This window comes from Oncorhynchus gorbuscha, linkage group LG05, assembly GCF_021184085.1.
Source record: "Oncorhynchus gorbuscha isolate QuinsamMale2020 ecotype Even-year linkage group LG05, OgorEven_v1.0, whole genome shotgun sequence".
Lineage (NCBI taxonomy): Eukaryota > Metazoa > Chordata > Actinopteri > Salmoniformes > Salmonidae > Oncorhynchus > Oncorhynchus gorbuscha.
In genome coordinates, this window is record NC_060177.1 from 65,621,387 (window position 1) to 65,641,301 (window position 19,915).

The 19,915-nt window shown below is 43.4% G+C and overlaps 1 protein-coding gene across 2 annotated transcripts in view; it reads right to left on the bottom strand.

Moving 5' to 3' along the window:
• Positions 1 to 10,992: 10,992 nt before the first annotated feature.
• Positions 10,993 to 19,915, bottom strand: part of LOC124036314 (phosphatidylinositol transfer protein beta isoform) — a 45,343-nt gene continuing 36,420 nt past the window's right edge. The window contains exons 9-12 of one of the 2 annotated variants that reach the window (XM_046350740.1): positions 18,664 to 18,774; positions 18,418 to 18,540; positions 15,391 to 15,469; positions 10,993 to 13,538 (exon numbers count right to left, since the gene is read on the bottom strand). In XM_046350740.1, coding sequence (XP_046206696.1) covers positions 15,422 to 15,469; positions 18,418 to 18,540; positions 18,664 to 18,774 — 282 coding nt within the window. In that variant the 3' untranslated portion in view covers positions 10,993 to 13,538; positions 15,391 to 15,421. The remainder of the gene's footprint in view (positions 13,539 to 15,390; positions 15,470 to 18,417; positions 18,541 to 18,663; positions 18,775 to 19,915) is intronic. The other variant, XM_046350739.1, reaches the window with a different exon arrangement.

Consider the following 19,915-nt stretch of genomic DNA (forward strand, 5'->3'; position numbering starts at 1 on the left):
AACAGATTAACATTTCCATTCAGATTAACTCGACTATTACCATAAATCTGTTTACTTTATAAATGAATAATTCAAATCGCAATTTATCTTATGTTTATTGGAATGAAGGGGACAGCCGGCAAATTAAACGACCGAGTCAACCTTTCTAAAACGTAGACTCCTGTAATACTTATGTTATTATAAAAACTCTGAAAATAACAATCAAATGTAAATGCATCATGCTATTTTCAGAAGCGTGATAGGCCTATCTATAGACTAATCCTGAAACATTGCCCTCTAGGCTAATCCTGCAACATTGCCCTCTGAGGTCTGTTAAACGGACTGGCCTATTGTTGCACAAGAGGGGGTGTTCTTTGATTTAAAGCCTGCTGCTGAGAGATAAGATGTATCCGATCAAAATACAAGCGCCAGTGATAATAGTGATATATTGATGTTTCACATCCCATCGCGACAACAGGGCTGTAGAACTATTGAAATTAATATGGCCCTATGTATGATTGAATGTTCATGTATTTTAGGTGATAGGCAAGTCAATAGTTAGAGTGTGTGTGCGTGAGAGACTGAGAGAGAAAGAGAGAGAGCTAGAGAGAGAGAACGAAAGAGAGAGAATTGAAATTGAATTGAAATTGACAAAAAGAGCATTTGTTTGTTACCCCACGAAAAAAATCCCCCTTAAAAGATCAATGGCATCGGATCTACTGGATTGTGTTAGTAGGATACCATAATCGATAACAATATTTTGCACTCCATAATATCTCACATATACGTGTTTTCAAGTTTGGGCTTTACGGATCCGCAGGCTTGAAATGGTAGGCTATCATTTTTTACAAAAATAAAAAGTAATCTCTTGTGAAATATGCACTGTTCAAATAAGTAATGCACGGGAAATAGACCATAAACCACAGTGAACATGTCATGTTATTTTACTGTTTGCTAAATATATTACAGCAATTAAAATGTAATGTCCTCATCAACTTTTGTAGCCTACCCTATATATAGTTCTAATAATAATGTGTTTGAAAGAATTCTTCAAGATGATTTACCTTTGCGCTTCTATTAAATTAACTCTCATTCAAAAGACATCCAGCTAATTGCCCAAGTTAATGTTTTTTCTAAATATCAATTTAGACAGGCGTATCTGCAATTGCACAGGATGCACTTTTGTCGATCATAAAAGGACTCGTCCGACAAATTTAGACATAAATGGAAATAGTTCATGAAAAAACCATTACACTCCAGATACTGCTTTGTTTTCCTGTGGTGCGCTTGGGTTCTGATCTGGCGCTCTTTGACGCGTTGGATCTAAATTGTCACACCGCGGGATTGAAAGATTTCAGCAATGTTGGTGTTTTCCTTTTGCAATTTAAGAATAATTGTAGGGGATGAAGTATTAATTTAGCTGACAGCCAACTCCTACTCTTCACTGGACGATGTTTTCACTCCCTACAAAACAATGAATGGAACAGGCTACATGAAACCATATATGACTCAAGTCATTTGTTGTGAAATATGCAACAATTTAAAAGACATTCAGCTCCGTTGTTTTTCTTATCTTATGTCTACCATACCCTGAGCGTTTTTGTACTACTCCCCCAATCCTCTAATGTTATGTTCTAGGCTACTACTGGCCTACCAATAGGCTATTGCTTATTCATTTTTCAACGCATATATCATACTCTATTCATGTGTTTTATATATAGGGAGTGGAAAACATAGCCTACCACATATGTAGGACTAACAGATCCATCCTTGTGAGTTTCTCGAGGGGTACGGTGATTTTTTTTGTTTGTTGTCTGCATAGGACTAGTTCCTCGAGAGGTGAATATGAGCGAGTATTTCACTTCTATCAAAAAGGCACAGTGCCACCTAGCGCTAGACATCAGAACAAGGTATTGAGACAGCATCAACAGCGTATGAGGTGAAGGCAGGAATAATATACTTTCGGTAAGGCCTAAGATTATGTTGCTAGTGCTAGACCTATATCAAATCATCTTTGAAATAAAGTTGATATCATGGTATCTACATTTTAAAGCCTGCTCTGTTTTGACTTAAGTGATTAAGCGATGTCCTTTTAGAGAGAGAGAGAGAGAGAGAGAGAGAGAGAGAGAGAGAGAGAGAGAGAGAGAGAGAGAGAGAGAGAGAGAGAGAGAGAGAGAGAGAGAGTTAGAGAGAGAGAGAGAGAGAGAGAGAGAGAGAGAGAGAGAGAGAGAGAGAGAGAGAGAGAGAGTTAGAGAGAGAGAGAGAGAGAGAGAGAGAGAGAGAGAGAGAGAGAGAGAGAGAGAGAGAGAGAGAGAGAGAGAGAGAGAGAGAGAGAGAGAGAGAGAGAGAGAGAGAGAGAGAGAGAGAGAGAGAGAGAGAGAGAGAGAGAGAGAGAGAGAGAGAGAGAGAGAGAGAGTTAGAGAGAGAGAGAGAGAGAGAGAGAGAGAGAGAGAGAGTTAGAGAGAGAGAGTTAGAGAGAGAGAGAGAGAGAGAGAGAGAGAGAGAGAGAGAGAGAGAGAGAGTTAGAGAGAGAGAGAGAGAGAGAGAGAGAGAGAGAGAGAGAGAGAGAGTTAGAGAGAGAGAGAGAGAGAGAGAGAGAGAGAGAGAGAGAGAGAGAGAGAGAGAGAGAGAGAGAGAGAGAGAGAGAGAGAGAGAGAGAGAGAGAGAGAGAGAGTTAGAGAGAGAGAGAGAGAGAGAGAGAGAGAGAGAGAGAGAGAGAGAGAGAGAGAGAGAGAGAGAGAGAGAGAGAGAGAGAGAGAGAGAGAGAGAGAGAGAGAGAGAGAGAGAGAGAGAGAGAGAGAGTTAGAGAGAGAGAGAGAGAGAGAGAGAGAGAGAGAGAGAGAGAGAGAGAGAGAGAGAGAGAGAGAGAGAGAGAGAGAGAGAGAGAGAGAGTTAGAGAGAGAGAGAGAGAGAGAGAGAGAGAGAGAGAGAGAGAGAGAGAGAGAGAGAGAGAGAGAGAGAGAGAGAGAGAGAGAGAGAGAGAGAGAGAGTTAGAGAGAGAGAGAGAGAGAGAGAGAGAGAGAGAGAGAGAGAGAGAGAGAGAGAGAGAGAGAGAGAGAGAGAGAGAGAGAGAGAGTTAGAGAGAGAGAGAGAGAGAGAGAGAGAGAGAGAGAGAGAGAGAGAGAGAGAGAGAGAGAGAGAGAGAGAGAGAGAGAGAGAGAGAGAGAGAGAGAGAGAGAGAGAGAGAGAGAGAGAGTTAGAGAGAGAGAGAGAGAGAGAGAGAGAGAGAGAGAGAGAGAGAGAGAGAGAGAGAGAGAGAGAGAGAGAGAGTAGAGAGAGAGAGAGAGAGAGAGAGAGAGAGAGAGAGAGAGAGAGAGAGAGAGAGAGAGAGAGAGAGAGAGAGAGAGAGAGAGAGAGAGAGAGTTAGAGAGAGAGAGAGAGAGAGAGAGAGAGAGAGAGAGAGAGAGAGAGAGAGAGAGAGAGAGAGAGAGAGAGAGAGAGAGAGAGAGAGAGAGAGAGAGAGAGAGAGAGAGAGAGAGAGAGAGAGAGAGAGAGAGAGAGAGAGAGAGAGAGAGAGAGAGAGAGAGAGAGAGAGAGAGAGAGAGAGAGAGAGAGAGAGAGAGAGAGAGAGAGAGAGAGAGAGTTAGAGAGAGAGAGAGAGAGAGAGAGAGAGAGAGAGAGAGAGAGAGAGAGAGAGAGAGAGAGAGAGAGAGAGAGAGAGAGAGAGAGAGAGAGAGAGAGAGAGAGAGAGAGAGAGAGAGAGAGAGAGAGAGAGAGAGAGAGAGAGAGAGAGAGAGAGAGAGAGAGAGAGAGAGAGAGAGAGAGAGAGAGAGAGAGAGAGAGAGAGAGAGAGAGAGAGAGAGAGAGAGAGAGAGAGAGAGAGAGAGAGAGAGAGAGAGAGAGAGAGAGAGTTAGAGAGAGAGAGAGAGAGAGAGAGAGAGAGAGAGAGAGTTAGAGAGAGAGAGAGAGAGAGAGAGAGAGAGAGAGAGTTAGAGAGAGAGAGAGAGAGAGAGAGAGAGAGAGAGAGAGAGAGAGAGAGAGAGAGAGAGAGAGAGAGAGAGAGAGAGAGAGAGAGAGAGAGAGAGAGAGAGAAATACATAAATAGATAGAGAGAAGCAAGCGGGGAGTTTGTGCTGTCACGTTTCCTGCTCCTTTTGGACACTGCACTCCTCCCAAACAAAGAGGGCGTTTGCCAGGGGTGAACCCACAGATGAATTTCAACCAAAGATTTGTAATTTTACCTTGCTAAAATGATTAAGATATGACATAATTAACTAATTTTGAAGTGTTTTCACAAAAGCAGACTTTTCTGGGAAAAGCCCCCACTTAATTTTATCCACAAGAGGGTTTGTATCACCAAGTGTCTTTCCCACAAACTTAACCTCTAATCCAAAACTCAAGTCAAAGCAAATGTGTGCTATGAAACTAGCCAGTAATGCAAGTGTCTGAAATAAAAATTATATACAAAATGTCACTGAAAGGATGTTCACTCAGTACATGTACTGTCATCTAGACAGCATTTTCTCTCCACCTGAACCCCCTAGGTATAGTTGGACAGGGCTGAGATGTCAGACGAGTAGATTCATAAGATGGACACCTACAGAGGGGACAAAAGGGAGGCCAGGTTAGGGGTGAAAAGGTGGGGTATCATTTTAACATGGCCGTGAGGATTGTAACTCTAGCAGACAGGTGAAAGTACAGGAACAGGGAGTGAGGCAAAAGAGAAGAATAGCAGGAGTGGACAGATTTTCTCACACAAATATTCTGCAGGGAAAGAAAATAGGTCTAAAGTGTGCTGAAACAGGCCCTCCATCAGACCCTGCCTTCCGCCCAGGGGAGCAGGCTGTGTGCCAGGGCAGGGGTTATGGGCAGAGTGGTGGACAGGCCAGGGGGTGCCAGGGGTAGGGGCAGGGGGCAGGCAGGCTCTGGGGTGCTTGGGGCACACGCCAATGCAGCTGACAGGATGTTATGTGAAGGAGGAGCACAGCGCTCGGAGAGAGATAAACAGAGCAAGAGAGCTAGAAAGAGAGAGAGATGTGAGCAAGTGTGTAGCTGTATACTGCTCGTCAGGGAGTTTGGAGTATGCTTGATGATGAATTCACTACAGAATGAAGGCTGATGGAACAGTGTAGGATCCTGAGATGTTGCAGCATCACCTCATTACTGGGTTTTACCATAGCAAACATTATACCCTCTTATTACTGGGTTTTACCATAGCAAACATTATACCCTCTTATTACTGGGTTTTACCATAGCAAACATTATACCCTCTTATTACTGGGTTTTACCATAGCAAACATCATACACTCTAATCCCTGGGTTTTACCATAGCAAACATCATACACTTATCACTGGGTTTTACCATAGCAAACACCAAACACTGGGTTTTATAGCAAACACCATACACTCTTATTACTGGGTTTTACCATAGCAAACATCAACACTCTTATCACTGGGTTTTACCTAGCAAACATCATATTACTGGGTTTTACCATAGCAAACATCATACCCTCTTATTACTGGGTTTTACCATAGCAAACATCATACACTCTTATTACTGGGTTTTACCATAGCAAACATCATACACTCTAATCCCTGGGTTTTACCATAGCAAACATCATACACTCTTATCACTGGGTTTTACCATAGCAAACATCATACACTCTTATCACTGGGTTTTACCATAGCAAACACCATACACTCTAATCCCTGGGTTTTACCATAGCAAACATCATACACTCTAATCCCTGGGTTTTACCATAGCAAACATCATACACTCTAATCCCTGGGTTTTACCATAGCAAACATCATACACTCTTATCACTGGGTTTTACCATAGCAAACATCATACACTCTTATCACTGGGTTTTACCATAGCAAACACCATACACTCTAATCTCTGGGTTTTACCATAGCAAACATCATACACTCTAATCCCTGGGTTTTACCATAGCAAACATCATACACTCTTATCACTGGGTTTTACCATAGCAAACACCATACACTCTAATCCCTGGGTTTTACCATAGCAAACATCATACACTCTAATCCCTGGGTTTTACCATAGCAAACATCATATACTCTTATCACTGGGTTTTACCATAACAAACATCATACACTCTTATTACTAAGTAACCTTTTACTGCAGTGGGCCAAATCGGGGTCACACAGAATGTGTCTTAGTATTCTTAAACAAATCTACTCTGAAACAAAAGTAGACCGTTTACACACATGGTTATGGGTTTAGAAAAAGTACACAAATGTAACATGTCAGATACAGATTAGAAATGTTTTCAATGTTAAGTTTGCATCCCAATATTACACTTTATATACTGTACATCACAGAAGACTGAAATATAACAAAGCCTTTTGACATAGAAACACAGAATTTTCTGTGTTCTAATTGATTTTACTTGATTATGAAATAATGAAAAATATGAATAATATTCCACCCATGAGGACACTAGAGAGCAATTTGGTCATGTGACTGCAGGAATTAAAGTGAGCTTAAAGAGCAACTTGGACATTTTGTCTTATAGGAGTGGTTGATTCATAATGAGTTATTCTTCAATTCAATGAACTTGGATTTATTTCCATTTTCCATTTCAGTATTTCTAACGTGCCTTATTTCTAACTGCTCAAAATAATTGTAACTCTGACCAAACTTAACATGAAGAAAAAACACCAAGATTAGTCAAACTAAACTTCTCCTTTACCCTCAGAGTTCCCTGTGATGATGAATCCAGCATGACAATGGACAGTCCTGAGGCTGGTCATCACTGTCACATTTCCACACATTTCTATAGTGATTTAATAGCCAATTTGTCTCAATATTCTGCTCAATAAGACAAGATAGTCAAAGTAAATGTCCCTCATTGCCCCTTTTTTAATGGCTGGTGTTAACAGGGCTCTTCCTCAGTTAGACATATATCACCAAGAGGGACGCCCAAAGTGACAGTTCCTTCCATTTTTAGGGTCAGCGTCCTGTGCAGTGGGGAACTGTGCAGCAGTCTCTCTCTGTCCTCAGCTGTTCTGTCAGTCAGCTCGGCCTTCTCAGCACACAGGGTCACCAAGGGTTAAGCAGCATCTGTCATCCAGAGGAACGCCATTCTGTTGGGGGGGAGGAGGGGTGTGGTGGGTAGTGAGGTCCACGTCTGTTTTAAAGGTCCCCACCTCTTCCACTTCTCTCTGCACAACAGGAAGCTCAGGAGAATCTCAGGGGCAAGACTCAGCCCAGCTCCAAAGATGAGGAAACACTCTGACATCATTGCCATCCAAACCAGGCCAAAAATAACTCCCCACCCCTTGAAGACCTGTGGCCCCTGCACAAATACAGTCCCAGAGGGGTCAAAAGAACAAGGCATGATGCAGGGACTGAGCCAGTAGTTAAACGCTCACCAACCATGCCTCTTCCTCTTAAACACAGCCTCTCACCCTATATGGACAGTCAGTGTGGAGGGCACAGTGCAGCAACTTGCAGGAAGCATTTAGTTTTCCTTCAGTGTATTAATATATGGACAATATATACCCCACCTGTTTAAGAAGAACTTGTTTTTTTAGAAATAGTACTGAGAATGGAGGTGAGGGGTCAGCCCATTACATTATTGTCATATCCATTTATTTTGGAGTCAGCATTCTAAATCAATAGCCCCTAACAGGCACCTGGTCCATAGCCCCAAACAGGCATCAATCCCTGGTCTATTCCTGTGTTCGCCTGTGCGTGCACTTGGGTGTGAGCTGCCTTAAAGTGTGGTTGACTCTGCCCATGTCCCCTTTTAGAAACTGTATTATTTGCCTGTTTTGGTACAGATATGACTTTTTTTCCATCCACATGTGACCATTCTCCACAAACAAGAATAAAACAGTGAATCTCTCCCTGCAGACTTTCTGCTCTTCCTGCTCTCCAGCGCCGACTCTTGTGGCTGCAGCTCTACTGACCTCCAGGAGATGGATGTGGCGGTCTGGAGTCAAAAATACACTTTCTAACACTCCCAAGGAGGTGTGTGAATGAACTAGATGCGACTCGAGAGGTGTGTGAGCAAACCTCTTTAAGAGGGGAGAGAAAATAATCATTTAGACTTACAACAGTGACCATTTCCACAGCTCTTTGACATGGTTTTATTTTCTCCATTCAAAACCAGTCCAGGAATGTCTTTGTATATTTACTTGATCAACCATTGGGAATTTTGATTCTAATCTGAAACCATGTCATCCATATGTCCAACATCAGAGCCTTCACATGTACCTCATTGGGGTAAGGAGAAATTGACAGTATGAAAACATAAGTAAAACATTGACAAACACTGCTAGATGATCTCTTACCTGACAATCCACAGCGACCATACAGTGTGGCAGAATACGATGGTGCAAATCAACTAACGCTACCTTGTTAGTCAGGCAGTTACACATCTATTATCTATGCAGACTGAACACAGCCGGGCTGTACTCACTTCTCCACATCGTATCAACTAACGCTACCTTGTTAGTCAGGCAGTTACACATCTATTATCTATGCAGACTGAACACAGCAGGGCTGTACTCACTTCTCCACATCGTATCAACTAACGCTACCTTGTTAGTCAGGCAGTTACACATCTATTATCTATGCAGACTGAACACAGCCAGGCTGTACTCACTTCTCCACATCGTATCAACTAACGCTACCTTGTTAGTCAGGCAGTTACCCATCTATTATCTATGCAGACTGAACACAGCCGGGCTGTACTCACTTCTCCACATCGTATCAACTAACGCTACCTTGTTAGTCAGGCAGTTACACATCTATTATCTATGCAGACTGAACACAGCAGGGCTGTACTCACTTCTCCACATCGTATCAACTAACGCTACCTTGTTAGTCAGGCAGTTACACATCTATTATCTATGCAGACTGAACACAGCAGGGCTGTACTCACTTCTCCACATCGTATCAACTAACGCTACCTTGTTAGTCAGGCAGTTACACATCTATTATCTATGCAGACTGAACACACCAGGGCTGTACTCACTTCTCCACATCGTATCAACTAACGCTACCTTGTTAGTCAGGCAGTTACACATCTATTATCTATGCAGACTGAACACAGCAGGGCTGTACTCACTTCTCCACATCGTATCAACTAACGCTACCTTGTTAGTCAGGCAGTTACACATCTATTATCTATGCAGACTGAACACAGCAGGGCTGTACTCACTTCTCCACATCGTATCAACTAACGCTACCTTGTTAGTCAGGCAGTTACACATCTATTATCTATGCAGACTGAACACAGCAGGGCTGTACTCACTTCTCCACATCGTATCAACTAACGCTACCTTGTTAGTCAGGCAGTTACACATCTATTATCTATGCAGACTGAACACAGCCAGGCTGTACTCACTTCTCCACATCGTATCAACTAACGCTACCTTGTTAGTCAGGCAGTTACCCATCTATTATCTATGCAGACTGAACACAGCAGGGCTGTACTCACTTCTCCACATCGTATCAACTAACGCTACCTTGTTAGTCAGGCAGTTACCCATCTATTATCTATGCAGACTGAACACAGCCGGGCTGTACTCACTTCTCCACATCGTATCAACTAACGCTACCTTGTTAGTCAGGCAGTTACCCATCTATTATCTATGCAGACTGAACACAGCAGGGCTGTACTCACTTCTCCACATCGTATCAACTAACGCTACCTTGTTAGTCAGGCAGTTACCCATCTATTATCTATGCAGACTGAACACAGCAGGGCTGTACTCACTTCTCCACATCGTATCAACTAACGCTACCTTGTTAGGCAGTTATGTCAGGATTTGGCCAGGGTTGTTCCGGTTTTTGGTCACTAGATGCCCCCATTGTGCTTTTTGACCTTTTGTTTTCCCTTGATCCCCATTATTATTTGCACCTGTGCCTCGTTTCCCCTGATTGTATTTAAACCCTTAGTTTTCCTCAGTTCTTTGCTCTGTGTTTGTATGTTAGCACCCAGCCCTAGTATTCTGTGAACTCTTGTTGATCCCGGTGGACTCTCTTGTGGAATTCTGTTTTTTTGTTCTTGTTTATTTATTTCTGAGTATCTTTTGAGGCTTTTTATGCTATACCTACCACCTTGTGGATTTACCTTTTTGTCTTGGAGGATTACCTTTGTTCTTGTGGAATTCCTTGTGAGGTTGTGGAGTTACATGTTTTCCTGAAGGACTTCACTTTTTACTTCATTAAATACACCGTCTCAAGTACTGCTGTGTCTGCATCATCTTCTGGGTTCTGTCGACTATTCGTGGCTCAGTTGGTTAAGTGACTGCTTCTCACTCCGGAGACTCGGGTTCATAACCGGGTCCTGACAAGTTACACATCTATTATCTATGCAGACATCGGTCCCTTTAAGGTTGCCAGGAGAGTTAACCCAGTTTCTTATCGCCTACACTTACCCAGATCCCTTAAGATTAATCCCACGTTTCACATTTCCTTATTAAAACCTGTTGTTTTTTCTCCCCTTGTCCCGGCAGACAGACCTCCCCCTCCGCCTCGTGTCATTGGAGGCCAGCCGGCTTATACCGTCCATCGGATACTGGATTCCCGCCGGGTGCAGCGGTCCTGGCAGTATCTGGTGGACTGGGAAGGCTACGGTCCCGAGGAGCGCTCCTGGGTTCCTGCCAAAGACATACTGGACCCTGACCTCATTCGTCAGTTCAGGGCCCTCCACCCCGAGAGAGCTGGTAGGAACGTTGTTCAGGTAGTTCCTCCCCGTTTCGGTCAGTCTCATTCCGTTTGGTTTCTAGACCCAGTACTCTCAAAATGAATGCCATTTATTAGGCTTCAGTCACACAAACACTCCCCAAGACGTAGAATAACGAAAGAGATTAAAAGAAACAAACTAGCCAACAACAGACCATTGCAGAATAAACCACGCAAAAGCAGTCCATTTTGTGTTGAAATTTATTAGGTATTTCGATACATTGTGTAGACTTTCTGTGGCACAAAAATCGACAGACAGAAAAGGCTAAAGAAAATGTCATACATTCACTACCATGTCCCCTGAATTTCAACAGATGATCAGAAACATTTAAAAGCATTTTTTAAAATTATTCTAGAAATGTAACAGTATATTTAATAAATCATGATCATACTGTACAGTTTTTCTTGTAAAGACTATCTCCACTCTGTCCTTTCCCCACATCATTGTCTCTACAGTACAGGTCATAAACCATTGTCCTCTGATACACAAGCTGGGTTGCATCATAAGTTACCATAAGTGTACTACTCAATACAAGCAAGAGGCTGTAGACAGACCTTAAGGCATGAATCATATTCAACACTCCTCTCTTACAGACTTTCTTTGAATGCAAATAGTAACTGATGGGAAATCTGGACTTTATAAGTCCCATTATGGCCTTTTCATGTCCTGTCAGTGACTGACACCGACATGGGTACTCATGATATATCCTCTCAGTTACGGGGTGCAGGAGAGTTCAGCCATCTTAGTTGTCTATCCGCTGGTGAGTTAGTATTGCCCCTCGGAAGTGTGGGGTTGAGCTAGGGTGGAACAACGCATGTAAACAAATGACATCACCCAGATCCATTCATACTCTCTGGGTGAGCACTAAACCCATAACTGAGAAGGTTCTCACAATCCCCCCGTGAGGCTTACAACAATATAAAAATATACTATCAATACTGAGCTCTTCATAAAAAATATTCCATCGGTCTTGGCAGCAAGCACGTGTTTATAAAAAGAGGCTGAACGGCTGAGGCTGAATGACAAGCTAAGATACACATGATTGTTTATTGTCCCAAAAGCACGCCGACATGCACACACTAACATGAAGGCACTTATGTGCTTAAACAAAGAGCAGCATTCAGGCTTTAGCATGGCACTGTCTGACTGGCTTGCTGCTGGGAGTCATGTCTACATCAGTACAGTATCACTGAAGGGAATAATCACCCCACCACAGCCCAACAGAACAAACATACAGTACATTAGTGCCATATATAAAAAGGACCTTGAGAACATAGTGAGGTTCAGTTAAAATAGAGGTCATAAAGTCATTGCAAACCGTTCAAGCCTAATCTAACCCCCTCGCTACAATGGATGAATACCCTGCTGATCAGTGTCCTAGTAGTAAAGCCTAAATGACCAACTGCTGCCAGTGCGGAGCCAGAAGGAAAGGCATGGTGGTGTAGTAAAGGCACAGCGTGGTGCTGAGTGAGTAGGGTTGAGTAGAGTGAATAGCTGCTCGCTCTGTAAACGGGCTCAGAGGCCTGGTATGGGCCAGGGTGGTGGCCTAGGCGGGCTGGTGGTCTGGTGTGGGTTAGGGTGGTGCTGGGTGTCTGTTTACCTGCTGCCCATGCTCAGCAGGATATGACAAGCAGTAGAATTCCATCCCAGAGAACCACAGGAATAAGGCAGGCAGGCTACTGTTGTGGTGGTGTGGTGGGGAGCAGGGCGGTGTGATCAGGGCGGTGTGAGCAGGGCGTGACAGAGACTGGAGGTGTGTAGCACCAACTATGACTGTTTTTCAGTGCGGTTTCTCTCTGGGGGCATCCGCTAGGGAGGAGCGGAGTGAGTATGGGGAGTGTGGGAAAAACAGTGAGTGCAACCAACACTCTAAAAACAGACACTTCCCTTCAGTTGAAGGAGCCTGCACGGATCTGCCCAGCGTGAGCTTGGGCCAGATCAGTCACCGCAAAGGCATTCACACCTGTGAGAGTGTGTGTGCGTGCTTGTGTTTAAATGTGCGTTTTTGTACGGGTGTGTGTTTGTGTTCATTTGCATTGGAGTGAAATACCTGTGTGGACAAGATTGTCGGCGTTAATAAGAAGCAGTGCAGAGAGAGAGGGGGAGAGATTAGGATAGGCACAGGCGCCAAGGGTGTCAGTAATCTCTTAATGAATGCCATGGCAGGAAGGGACATGTAAATGGAGAAGAAAAAAAAAACTGACAGGCTCTCTCTCGCCAGCTAACGGAAAACCAGAAAGTTATGAACAGCTAGAAGAGGACTGAGGAGAGAAAGGACATTGTCTTGAAAGGAATGATCTGGAGAAAATGTTCACAAATACAAAGGAAAACTAAAAAACTGTCAAAGGCAAAAAGGCCACAGAGGAACGACCCTCTTTGACTAGAATAGCAAACTACTTAGACCAACACCTGCCATAATGCAATCAGGCCAAATAAATGCTTAAAAAAAATATTCATCTCTGTATCAACAACCAAGCAGGCCTCTAAGCATCTATCAAGAGAAGACATAGGGACTAGTCTTTCAACAACATGGAGGTGGTAGCTGGCTTTACAGAGGACATTGTCGCTTGATATCGTTATTAGCCTAGGAGATCAAAATGAACTGGAGCCTTATCAGCTAGGATCGTGTTACTTTCAACAAATTAATTATTCTGTGGATAGAATGTCTATGATTGGGTGCCGGCAGGTCAGGGTGCTGGTCTGTTGATCAAGTGGAGCAGAGCTCTCATCCTCCACATCCTGAATCAGTAAGGTATAGGTGGAACGCAGGGAGCCCGCTTCGCATTCTTCATCATCACCACCTACACTCTTCATCGCTGTCGTTGTTCAAAACCCTCCTCCGTCTCATTCAGCATCGGCAGCACTGGTTCCCCGTACACTACCGTGTTTGCGAAGCTGAGGCGGAGGAAATGGGAGTGGGGAATGGAAAGAAATAAACAGACATTTATTACATCTCTACAGAGCCCAAACATGTGGAGGCAGGTTCTGTGAGAGCATGCGTCAACAAGTGGAATTCTGCAAGGAGAAAGGGTGTTTGTAGCTGTGAGAAACTGCGATGGATGTGGCTGAGAACGCCAATCATTCTGTTCACTGACAAACATTAAGTTCCTTAGTCTGCATTAAGAATATCTCTGAAAAATGTACACGTTTCCCTTTGCAAATTGCAAACGTTTTTTTACTCCAGGAGAACGTTTCTAAAATGGTTTGTAATCAAGCCCTTGTTTGTCTTGTAGGTAGATCAAGTCATTGTTTTAGGTCCTCACACCCCAAGGCTTTAGAAAGTCAATTAGTGGCTGAATCTGATAGCAGAATACCTTAATGGAACAGTCTAACCACACACTGGCCCTAAACATCTGATGAAATGTGCATGAGGATTCTACCTACCACTTCTCCATCCTTTCTTCCCTCCCTCCCTCTTTCTCAATCACAGCACAGGCTCCTTTTCAATTGCAGAATTCCATTTGTATGTTAATGAGGCAAAGGAAGCCATGAAGGGTTTTTCTCCCCCACCCTCCATCCCCAGCACCTCCCCTCTCCCGCCACCAGCCAACCCGTTAGCTCACAAGCAGACAGACAGGCCTGTTAGTGCATCATCTCCAAACCATGGTGTTTCACACTCACAGTCCAACCACAACACTTTTGGTCTAAGATCCTGACACACCATTACTGCACAACCTTTGCTTGAGCCTCGTTCACCTGAAGCACATGTTCAAAAGTCTGTATATAACCTAAAAAGCTTTCTCAGCAATTGAGCTGGACCATCAACACCAGTTGGGAGTGTTTTGTTGTGGAACTGGTAAAGAGTAGAAACTCTATGCTAGTCGTTATAATGGTATTCCACTCCTACATATGGGTGCTGTCCTCTGGAGCCTTACAGTACCGGCACAGTGTGACCCTGGCGACCCCTCAGTTCTGTGGCCCAGGCTAAGCACTCCTCCATGCAGAGGGCCTCTTTGATGGCACCCGCCCGTTTACTTACTCCAGGAGAAAATGGGAAACACATTCAGGATTGGGCGAGATGTAGAGGAAGAAACAGAGCTCCAAATGTTCAGCATTGGTGCCAGGCCAGGAATGCTCGAGCCTGGCCAACTTTGGCCCGTCCGGCCCAGATTCCTCTATTTTTTCGCCATGTACGGCCAAAAGCGCTCACATTGATATTTCAAGTGGGGCCAAGAAGAAGCCAGTAGTAAGGCCTTACTGAGAATGTAATAGACAGACAAATGAGTGTGCCAGAATAAGCTGTTTTTTGTGTGTTCGTTCTCCATATTCTCTATGGCGTTTTTTGGACTACAGATACAAGGCCAGAAACCAGTGCTGACTTTTTTTTAGTATGGCTTTGACTAGCTGCCAAAGCCTTTTTAAAACCTGCTTTCTCACCTTGGTTTTGAGAATAGGCTGCACAGATGTCTGCCCTCACATGGGGAGATTGAGTAGGCACTTACACACTGTTCAAGGCAGAGAGCTTTTCGCCATGTCAGCAATACACTTAACAATCTGGCAAATGCTACATATTTCTCTGAGATCTGGTGTTATTGATTAACTAATACAGTCAGTTATGGAAGTTCACATGAGAACACACATACATACACACTCACACAAACCGTGGCCCATAAAACTTTGTTATGCTCTAACACCACTGTATAAGGAGTGAAAGCAGTGTAGCCATGCAGCAACACAAAGATAACCCAGTGGGAGGAGGAACTAACATGGCTGCTATCAGTTCAACTCCTCCACCAGTTGCACTTACACAGTCTCCCTCAGACCTACACCTGGAGCAGCTACTCGTCTGAAGCCTTCGTGCCTCGCACAGAGCCCTTTCTACGCATCTAGATTGTAAATGATAGAATCAGGGAGGCCTGTCAGAGCAGAGTTTGAGAATGGGGGAAGGGAAGGGAGGAGCAGGTTCCCACACAAGTTACATTTCTAATGTCTACGACTTTTTAATGACTTAATGGATGAAAGTATAGTTTAAAATTGGTAATATTTATATGATCTAATAAACACTCAAAATGGACCAACACCATGCCTGTTCCAAAAGGGAGTGGTAGGCTATATTTAAATCATCATTATTTGTCATCACAGTTGAGGCAGAAAATGTGTTTGAAAATAACACATTTCCCAGGTTTTTCCAGAATAAACAATGTGTGGGAACTCTTGGAGGGGGGTTAACAGGGAAATGACAGACAGACAGGCAGGAGAAGGGGATGGGGGCAGCAAATGACAGGAATGTTGAATTCCAGAACCGTATCTTTGGGCCAGCAGTGATTGTACACATGGTCAAATCAAACATTAACACAAGGTAAAAAAGGGCTCTCAGTAGGGGGCAGGTACACAAGAAGACATGTTTGTAATCAACATTCATTAAAAGGTCCAATGCAGCCATTTTTATGCCAATATCAAATTATTTCTGTGTAACAATTAAGTACCTTACTGTGATTTTCAATTGAAAGTGTCAACAAAAAAATATCTTAGCAAAGAGCAATTTCTCAAACTAGAATTTTGCTAGGGCTGCAGAGTGGTTGAAATGGGAAAACTAGCAGTTATTGGCAGATGTTCGGGAACTATTTCTTATTGGTCTCAGTGTGGAAATATAAACATATATTGAAAAACCGAGGAAATTAACATTTTTGACTGCACTGGATATTTAAAGAAAATATGGTCATTAAATGAATCAAGGAAGAGCAAAAACCGTCATGTAACTTTTGCAATATTATGACAAGCAGTAAATGGATTCAGAAATGTGACATACATTGCATTCAGAAGGTATTCAGACCCCTTGACTTTTTCCACATTTTGTTACGTTACAGCCTTATTCTAAAATGGATCTAAATAAAATGTCTTTACCCCTCAATCTACACACATAATAACAAAACAAAAACAGGTTCAGAAATGTTAGGCATTGTATTAAAAACACAAAACTAAAATGTCACATTTACATAAGTAATCAGATCCTTTATAGTACTTTGTTGAAGCACATTTGACAGCGATTACAGCCTTGAGTATGACACTGCAAGCTCCTACGTTGTCTTGGCTGTGTGCTTAGGTTCGTTGTACTGTTGGAAGGTGAACCATCGCCCCAGTCTGAGGTCCTGAGCGCTCTGGAGCAGGTTTTCATCAAGGATCTCGCTGTAATTTGCTCTGGCATCTTTCCCTCAATCCTGACTAGTTCCCCAGTCCATGCAGTTGAAAAACATCCCCACAGCATGCTGCTGCCACCATGCTTCACCGTAGGGATGGTGCCAGGTTTCCTCCAGACGTGACGCTTGGCATTTATGCTAAAGAGTTCAATCTTGGTTTCACCAGAGAATCTGGTTTCTCATGGTCTGAGAGTCCTTTAGGTGGCTTTTGACCAACTAAGTAGGCTGTCAGGAGTGGCTTCCGTCTGGCCACTACCATAAAGGCTGATTGGTGGAGTGCTGCAGAGATGGTTGTCCTTCTGGAAGGTCCTCCCATCTCCACAGAGGAACTCTGAAGCTCTGTCAGAGTGACCATCATGTTCTTGGTCACCTCCCTGCTCTTCTCCCCCGATTGCCCAGTTTGGCCGGGCAGCCAGGTCTAGGAAGAGTCTGTGATTTCAAATTTCTTCCATTGACGAATGATGGAGGCCACTGTTCTTGGAGACCTTCAATGATGCAGACATTTTTGGTACCCTTCCCCTTTTTGTACCCTTCCCCTGTCTCGGAGCCCAAGGACAATTCCTTCGACCTCATGGCTTGGTTTTTGCTCTGCGTTGTCAACTGTAGGACCTTCTATAGACAGGTGTGTGCCTTTCCAAATCATTGAATTTACCACAGGAGGACTCCAATCAAGTTGTAGAAACACCAAGGATGATCAATGGAAACAGGATGCACCTGAGCTCAATTTCGAGTCTCATAGCAAAGGGTCTGAACACTTATGCAAATACGTTGTTTTTAATTTTTTATATATTTTCAAAAATGTCTAAATACCTGTTTTGTTATTATGGGGTACTGTGTGTAGATTGAGGGAAAACAAATGCAATCCCTTTTAGAATAAGGCTGTAATATAACAAAACGCGGAAAGAGGGAAGGGGTCTGAATACTTTCCCGAATGCGCTGTAAGATGGGGGAAAATTACATCATAAACATCATACATGGTTTTAGTTTGTCATAAAAACATGAACAGCTGATTTATTTACAGCAGTGTAAGCGAGGGGATCATTGTTTTGACATATTGAAATAGATAAACAGGGTGTAAGAATAATATTCAGAATTTGACTGGGGAAAAAGCATCTAGGGAGAGATAAGAATTAAGAGTGAATGTTGTGGGTTTCAGCACCACAAAAAAACACTAATGAAGAAGAGGCCAACCAGCATCACTCCCAGAGGTCCAACTGAGAGATATCTGATGACTATTCTAATAAGCTTCCAAACATCACTACTCTCTCTCAGAGGGATGAGACCACAGACAGATCAAGACAGCCTGCTACCCAACCATGGTCAAGACCAAGGTTGCTAAATTCCCTGGTTTTCCAGAAATCCTGGTTGAAGGATTCCGGATTTCCTGCTTTTTCCCTCCTGATTCCGTGAATCTTCCAACCAGGATTTCGGGAAAACCAGTGCATTTATTGAAGGCAAACACCACACTCACACTGCACAGTATGCTGGGATCTGCCACCATGACAATGCTAAAGAGATGATGCCTAAAACGGCACACTCGCTCTAAAGGTTTGGGAGGTTTTGAGAGTTGTAAGCCCTGGTAAATATTGAACCCTCCTCCCGTTGGTAGTCATATATACACATGTTCCTCCACATACCTCCTCCAGCTCCTTCTGGGTCTCCGCCTCCATCCGCCTGATGTCCTCCATAGTCAGCTCCACCCACTTGTCGATCCAACAGAACAGCTGGCGATGGAAGTTAGTGAAGATGCGCTTCTCTTGCTGGAGGAGAGAAGGACATGTAAGAAAGGCATTTAGAGGGAAAGAAGGCAAGATTACAAGGAAAAGGGAAGAATGTGTCAGATAGTGACAGAAGAAAAAGGATGAAGAAAACAACATCCTTACCTTGTGAATAAAGCTCTCCACCTTGTTCTGCAGGCCCCACCACTTGAACTTGACCGTGACCAGTTTGTAGGCACACATCCTCGGGCAGTCAGCCTTACCAACCAGCTCCTTCTGTTAGTAGCAACACAACAGGAGAACAGACACTGCACAGCAGGAAGACACACTCAATCACCCATCACTAAATCATTTACGTTGACACATGATATTACAAAACTGAATATGCAAATAGGCTAAGTTTATGCAAACTTTCCAATAATGGAACTCTCAATGAGAAGAAAGTAGAATGTGATTTGAGAAAATAAAATATCGATTTAGACCAATCACAGCTGTTTCCCAACCACTAAAATGTCATTAATACATAATGCTTTGGAAACGAAGCTTGCTAAAATAATTATCGATATGAGAATATGCAGTAGACGGATAAAAGTCCGCTCATCTACAAAACAGTTCTAAATCCATCTGTAGCTTGCACTCTGTCTCCCTGAGAGGAAGAGGAGAGAGCGATGAGGAGGGCGAGAGAGCAAAGTGGATAAACCCCAGATGAAAGGACCATCTCTCTCGCTCCACCCTGACAGTGACACTGTTCCCGTACAGGCAGGCCTTTTGTGGCTGGGACGCCGTTGTCGCATCACGCAGCGATAAGAGCGTCTCGGCACAAAGCCGGTTCCAATATTAACACCCAGGACCTGCTCGCCCCCAGAACACACCATCCCAGAACACCTGTTTAATTAATCACTTCATTCTAGTGCTGCACACAGGGAGAAATGCCTCAGACCCACATCACTGTTTGATGCTCCCATCACGGAAGGGAGAGGAAAGGGAGAGAGAGAGGAAGGAGGGAATGAAAAACATTCTACATACACGTAGGATTTAGCTAAAGTTGTCACCGCTAAAAGAGAACTTCGGATAAAACGGATCCCACATCAAAACACTTACGGTGACATTTCTTCACACCGTGTTTCGTCGCCCTGCTCAAAGGAGCAGGAGATTTCAGAAATACAAAGCGTGACGATACGTGTGCATGCAGTGACAGACTTTTACTGCTCTGAGAAGCTGGCACCAATTGTTTTCTCTTATGTTACTTTAGCTATGATTTTTTTCTCTAATTTCTTTCCCCAAAATAAGTGTTTCCATGTCCAAGGCTGGGGGAAAATGATCTAATTAAAAACCCAAAATAAAATATTTATATTATTTATTCAGACTTCATAAAGCTGTTCAGCAGTCGTTAATCTGTGCAAGTTGTCACAGTACA